The 7,569-nt window shown below is 47.4% G+C and overlaps 1 protein-coding gene across 1 annotated transcript in view; it reads right to left on the reverse strand.

Annotated features, from left to right (window-relative positions):
* The window catches only part of znf536 (zinc finger protein 536), a 105,344-nt gene extending 100,925 nt beyond the window's left edge, over nucleotides 1–4,419 (reverse strand). Inside the window, exon 1 of the mRNA XM_038969501.1 lies at nucleotides 2,166–4,419. Coding sequence (XP_038825429.1) covers nucleotides 2,166–4,419 — 2,254 coding nt within the window. The remainder of the gene's footprint in view (nucleotides 1–2,165) is intronic.
* Between the last annotated feature and the right edge of the window lie 3,150 nt (nucleotides 4,420–7,569).

Here is a 7,569-nt window from a genome sequence, read left to right on the forward strand (position 1 = left end):
CTTTGACCCTGTTGTGGTGGTGGAGTGGTGTCTACACAGCTTCCTGAGTCTCACAACAGAAAGCCGGTGAACTGTGTCTGAATGGAGAGACTGTGAGAAAGAACCAGGCTAAGAGGCTGTACCTGTAACAATGTCAGCCCCAAACGCAGAGACAACTCCCCCCCCAAAAAAGAGCAGGTGGGGGGCCCTCAAGGTCAACCTTAAGGCCCGTTAGATCCAGCAGGAGGGAGCTGGCACGATGCCCGCATCCCCCTGTACGGTGGAGAAACACAGGGGTTTAAGCTGGCTATCACACTCCATCACAGCACTCAGAGAGGGACAGAGGAGGAGGCAGGGCATGAGAGCACTGATAGACGAGGTAGGACTACAGTGAGAGAGAGTGAGATGGAGAGAGAGCTGAAGAGAGCAATAGAGAAAGAGAGAGAGAGAGAGAGAGAGAGAGAGAGAGAGAGAGAGAGAGAGAGAGAGAGAGAGAGAGAGAGAGAGAGAGAGAGAGAGAGAGAGAGAGAGAGTGTCTGTGCATGTCTGCATCTGTGTGTGTGTGATATTCAACTTAGTTTTTTTGTAACATGAATACCCAAAATATTTCAGTTGATGTAGGTTTTATTGTAAATATAATTTCAATTGGCAATATTTGTAAGAACATGATCTTTTCAGAGATTCAGAAGTTTTTGATGATGTGGAAGTTCTTCACATCACACATATGTAAATACTTCTAAAGTTGACTAAATGCCATGAGCTACATTTCTCTGATTTACTTGAGAACCAGAAGAAAAATAAATAAAACTTCCTGCATTAAAATTCAGAAGATAATTACTTCCGCAACATACCCCCCCCCCCCACCCCGTTGAAAAGTGTTATGTTTAATAGTCTCTATAAAGAAAATACATTTTTATCTCACTCTAGTTTTCATTAATTCCTAATTGGGGTGGGGGGGATTGTCTGTTATTATTTCTTAGATTAAAATAAACATAGCCCATTCCATGTTCAAACCCATCACACTACATTGGAATGATAAGGACTCTCTGCTACTGTGAATAAATAAACAATTTTGTCTGTACTGTTGGAATTAAGTTACTTCGAGCCTTAAGCATAAGCCACTTTTTTCAAACGGCTTAAAAGCACATTTCACTCCGCAAATGAAGTCAAAAAAACATAAATGACCTGCTTTATACGTATATCTTTAATTAGTGTCTTGTTTAGCTTAAACCAACTGATTATCACATAGTCATGGCCTAATTAACGGGCGCGCTGCTTAGCTTGTGGTGTTCCGCCCGGAGGAATGAGAAAGTTACCTTTAAAACTTCTCTAATCATTAGGAACAGCCTCTCTTAATCCTGCTAAACGTATACTTTATCTGCTTTTTCTTATTTGGCTACGGTGGAATCGCTTTCCCTCCCACGTTCAAGGAGATGTTTTAATCACTCATAATATGTTTGGCCCGTTCTCGTAGTCTTGACTGATGTTACACGGGGACACATACTACTCTGTATAGAGCATGTTCTTCACCACACTGTGTCTCAATGTCTCAACTGTATTTATAAAGCCCTTCTTGCATCTGTGTTCTATGTGCCAGTGTGAATGACACAAGTCACGGCTCCGTCATGGGAGTTGAGCGTCTTGGTACGGTTGTTTTGTGTGAGTGCGTGACTCAAAGTGTGTCTGTGTGTTCATGTGTGCGTGTGTGAGTGTGTGTGAGTGTTTAGACAGGCCTCCCCTCTCCAGTAAAAACAGTGCGCAGAAAGTATCCTATAGAAGCAGGCTGTGTGAGGGTGTTTGACGGGTATTTGAACATGGGCGTTAAGTATCCCAGTTATGCACGGAATGTGCAGCTTGGATTTGTGGTGGGCTTTTTGAACAGGCAGTTTTGATCCGACCCCCCCCCCCCCCCCCCCATCTCTCTCTCCAGTCTAAGTGGACTCCTTAGAGTCCAGTGTTGTGTAGAAGGGATGTCAAAGCAAATGGCGTATGTAAGAGATCTTGTGCCAGCCATCAACCAACTCATCTTTGTGTAAGGACCTATCCTCTTCGGACACAATGGTCTCCCCCTTACGTGTCCTCCCCATATAAATAATGAAGAATACATTGGAAGAAGTCCTGATAATAAGGATAATGTGACTATGGGATTGATCATTATTCAGGGTATAGTAATGACTTAGTCTTACCTGAGGATGGGGAGGAAGGGTGTGGGCTGTCGTCTCGGACACTGCCGGTCTGGGAGTGGCCTCCTCCGGCTCCGCTTTCCTCCGTCACGTTGGAGGATCCAGGGGTGGTGGACCTGCTGATGGACTGGGACTCGGGGTCGCTGGCTGAGCCACGCCGCTCATCCAGTCCTGTGGTGTTGTTCTGCTGCTGGATGGCTTCTTCTATGGGCCGCCGCTCCTTGTTGTGCACCCGAGAGTGGACCACCATCTGGTGATATGTCCTGAAGACCCGGCCACAGTCAGGACACTCTGTGGGTTTCTCTTTCAGGCTAGTCAGGTGGTTGTACTCCAGGCCGTGGACCAGGCCCATGCCATGGCCGCCATGATGGGGCATGAAGTCACGATGGCTGTCGAAGCCCACTCCGTCGTCTTTCAGGGGCATCATGGCTCCACTGCCGGCCTTCGAGCCATGCAGAGCTTCGCTGTGCTGCTTCTGCTTGGAGCCATCGTTGGAGCACATCATAGGGTAGTCATGCTTCTCTTTAGTGAAGGCCATGCCGGCAGCATTGGCCATCTCCTCATGGTGCTGCTCATGGTGCTGCTCCTTGGGCATAAAGGCACGGTCCATGGCCATGCCTCGTGCCATGATCTGCCAGGCCTGATAGCTATTCAGTGGGTCCATCTCTGCAACTTTGGCAGCCGCCTGGAGGCGTTCCATGCAGCTGGACTTCAGGGGGGGCACCAGGTTCAGGCAGCCCAGGAGAGAGCGCTTCTCCCCCTCGCCAAGGCCATGGCCCATCCCTGCCATTGGGCCCAGCAGCTTCCCCAGCATCTCCTTCTCTTTCATGGCAATGCCGGCTTTGGCCAGCATCTGGTGTTGCTCGCTCAGACCCTGTTTGTCTGGGGATAGGAAGCCGCCCTGCAGGCAGGAGATGTAACGTGAGTAGAGGTTAGCATGGGCCTCCTGGGCCATGCTGTTCATGGTGTTGACAGCGTTTATGTCCTCTGCTGGGGGCTTGCTCTTGATGGCCAGCTTATTGAGATGGACCTTCATGTGGTTCTTGAGAAACCAGGGCTCCTTGAAGCGACGACCACAGATCTGGCAGACGTGTTCAAATGAGTCCTTGTGCTTGCGCATGTGGCCCTTGAGGAACCAGGCTTGGCTGAAGACCTGGCCACACACCTCACATCGGAACTCATTGGCAGGCTTCTCAGCGCCGCCAGCTGCACCCTGTCCCGCAGCTGACTCGGCCGTGATATGGGCTTTTTCCACATGGCTGATCAGGTCCTCCTCCTGCGAGGCAGCAAACTCACACAAGGTGCACTTGTAGGGCTTGTGCAGGATGCGGATGTGACGATCCAGCTCCTCACGCTTCTTAAACTTGCCCTTGCAGAAGGTGCAGCGGAATCCAGTGGGTGGGTTCAGGGCCTGGTCATCTTGGGCGCCGGCCGGCTTGGGGGAGGACGAGGGCTGGGAGAGGGAGTCTGGAGTTCCCAGGCTGGTGGGGGTGAGGAGGCCACAGGCAGAGCCAGGCTGTTGCTGCTGCTGCTGGGTCTGAGGGCCAAGGTGTGGCTGGTGCTGCAGGGGCTGGGCTGGCTGAAGGAGGCTGCTGCTCCTGATCTGCTTGTCCCTCAGGATGGCCCTCTCTTCCAGCTCATGTAGAAGACGGTTCTCCTCACGGACGCGGCCGCGTCCCTTACCGAGGTTTCCCAGCTTGTGGGTGCGTAGGTGGATTTTGAGGTTGCCCTTCTGTGCTGCTCGATGGTCGCAGTAGGGGCACTTGAAAGGCTTCTCACCTGTATGTGTGCGCATGTGCAGCGACAAGATGCTGTTAAAGCGGAATCGCTTGCCGCACAACGGACACGGGTACTTCCTGTTCTTACGGGCATCGTCTTCAATGTCGTTCATCTGGGACATGATGCCCAGGTTTTGCCCATTGAGAAACTGCTGCAGGTCCACACGCCCATTCAGGTTGGCCAGGGCACTTGCATCTATGTCCCGGTTGAGCTGGTTGGCGAGAAGTGCCATCTGACTACTGATTGGTTGACTGGCCAGGGCAGCGTGGCTCTTCTCATCCAATGGGGTGGCAGCTTTCTCCTCAGGGATCTGCTGTCGGCTCTGTAGGTCGGGAAAGGCGTGGCCCAGCTGGGCCGTCAGCTGGTGGAGCTTCTGACTGATGGGATATCGGCCATTTAGCACTGCGTTGTTCAGATGGTCTCTGTCAGCGTCCGATACTGCTGAAGACACACCAAGGCACAAACTAGAGTCCTCCATCCTGTAAGAGAGAAGGATATCATGTCGGTCAACCACAGTCAATCAACCTAATAAGCAATGCATTAAAAAAGAGCTATGACTCATCCAAAAATCTGAAAACCGGAAGAGAAGGAGAAGTATTAGAGTAAATTGTCAGTGCATGATGAATGGAAATAGAGATGTCATTTAGCAGAGCGTCTTACGGAAGGAATTAGGGTTAAGTGTCTTGCTCAAGGGCACAAAAGCAGATTTTCACCTAGTCGCCTCGGGGAAGCTCTTAACCGCTATGCTACCTGCCGCCCATTGAAATGTCATTTTCTTCTTTTGATTTTCAGTACAGCTTATGTTCTCACACTTGTGGTTGGAAGACTGTAACTCTCAGAACTTTCTCAGACTGCAACACAGTTTTGGATGCAATAATTACACGGTAAACACGGCGGGCGCTGCATAATTATGCTACTTGGGCCCATCCTATCAGAATTCCTCCAATTACACGCCTTAATGAAACGGAGCAATGCCATTGTCATGAAGCTGCCGCAATGCTACAATTATGATATTAACAATAGCACTTAAAACCAAGGGGTTACTTCAGTAAACACACGCTCTTATCTCCCTACTGCGACACTTGTCTCGGCGTAATTCTCCATTAAAGAGGCACATTACATTTGATGTGAATCACTTTGCTCTTGCCTTCTTTTCCCCTCCTCTCATGGCTTCCAATAAGGAGGAAAACAACAGTTGGTGTTATTGAATGGGTTCCCAATGTATCAGAGGCCCTCCCAGCCATTAAGAATGGTTTCAACGGCCCAGAGCATACACCGTCAAGCTGAAGGGAATACACAAGCAGAGTCTGTTTTTGTCTTCTTGCTTGCCGGGTTGTTTGTGATGCCCTCCCCTCTCTTAAGAAGGATAATGGCGTGTTCTTCCCTTGTAACTGGCGGGGTCAAGCTTCCGACACAATAAAGTGAGTTCTGCCTTGGTCAACAAAATACTGTATAATATCTCATTAAGCTGATTAGTATGCTGCCTAGTAACAGTGGCAGCGTGCTATAACACATGATTATAATCATTTTTTAAAATCCTTTCAGGGACTACTAAGCACTAGAATAACACGAGTTCACATTTAGTGGAGTGAGACCAGTTTATGTCCAGACTCCTGTGAAGTCAGGGACACCCCCAACCTCAACACACCCACACATACACTTCACAGGGCTCAAGGACAACTCTCTCTCTCTCTCTCTCTCTCTCTCTCTCTCTCTCTGCTTCTAACTAGTGCTAACCCAGACACCCACCAACTGACAAGGCTAGACAGAACAACATAAACAAAACAACATAGCTTTGAATCAAACCTGTTACACACGTACAGTACACACCCGATACAGAGGACGTGGGAGTGAAGCACATTGCTGACGCACCCTGGAAGACTTATAAGGCCTGGCTGTTCTTTAGCCAACCGTTCCTCCAACACTGTTGGTTGTTGTTGACTCTTATCTCTAAAATATGAATAAGGTCTGTGGGCTGCTTATGAATACGTTCTTCTTCTCTAGAACTTGACTGCAATCATTGTCTAGTAATAAAGGTGAAGGCCATCAAATGAACCCTTGAAGGATATAATGGCTATATTATGTAGACTATGTGATGACTGGGCATGCCTCATGTATGTAGAGCATACTTACATTGACGAGGTCACGCACGACTGTATGAGCTTATTATCATGTAACTGAGACACGAATATACTATCCCGCACTATTGCAAATACCATTCAGAAAATGTCTATGTAATACTGTAATAATATTACATTGATATGAGTATATTTTCAAAATACAATGTTGGGAGAATACATAGGTAGATAAAAAACAGTTCCTGGACAACTTTCTCATCCTGATCTCTTAGGAAGGATTGTCCATTGCCAGACAAAATGAAGTGACTCTTAAATGTGCCTCCCACAATCCGTTGCAAACTCTGCCAATATCAGACGGAACCCTTTTTGAAAGTGCCCTGCATGCACGTTGCCTTCTGCCATAGAAATATATGATTCAAACAAGACTGATGAGCTGTTGCTCATTTATAGAGATAGCAGCTTGCCCTTTTCTTACATTTGATTTCCGGCTTTATCTTTAACATATAACAAAGGCAGATAGACAATGGAATAATGTGAAATGAACTGACAAATCTAGTTTGTTTTTTGAACGTATCCTTGCTGACGAGCGTATGCAAATGAACTGCATTAATATGCTTCCCTTGCTCCCAAGTCATTTTATATTTTTTTCCTGATTAAAAAGGGCATTTCTTATGTGACACCCCCCCATCCTATCAACACACATGCAAGCACACGCACGCACGCACGCACACACACACACACACACACACACACACACACACACACACACACACACACACACACACACACACACACACACACACACACACACACACACACACACACACACACACACACACACACACACATTGCTTTTGACAATAATTCAATATCAGAGTGCCCTCTATGTGTAACAATGCAGGTAGCAATGCTCTTAGAACAACAACACAATGAGTGTTCAGTGTAATCACGACAGTCTTGTTTCATTCATATGGAATTCCGTTTCTGAAAAAGCAAACGCTTTGATGTACTCACATAGAGCAAGTAGTACCAGTTGTTACACAGTAAGTACCAGTAATCCAACGTGTCCTTCTCTTGTACACAAGTACGCAATTCAAGTCTGTGTGTTTCGCATTATAAACTCACAGGGTCACAAGTTGTAACTTCTTACCGTCATAGTTAGCATTACAAGTAGCTCCCGAGTAACTGTACACCTGTATGCTTGACCTTGACATCTCAGCCATCCAAACAGCACACTGTGGCAATGTCTGCACTTGCTCTAACCCGAAACAGATCTAACGTTTGTCTGGTGTCTACAAAAATGCTCTTTCATTAACGATAAGGCTCAAATGACGCCTGCAAAGCCACCAGACTTCCTTTTGCACTCTCTCACAGAGGTGCAGTAGTGCTCTTCTTTACAGTTTGTGGTTAATATTCACCGTTTTTAGTAAAGCGGCACACAACCAGATTTCTCCTCTTCTTTTTTTCAGAGCAAATTGCTCTGCAACCTACAGCTTAATTACGGACGGTATCTTCAACACAATGGAAGTGTATTTCTGTCTGAATATATT

The sequence above is a fragment of the Salvelinus namaycush genome, chromosome 30 (genome assembly GCF_016432855.1).
Source record: "Salvelinus namaycush isolate Seneca chromosome 30, SaNama_1.0, whole genome shotgun sequence".
NCBI classification, from domain to species: Eukaryota; Metazoa; Chordata; class Actinopteri; order Salmoniformes; family Salmonidae; genus Salvelinus; species Salvelinus namaycush.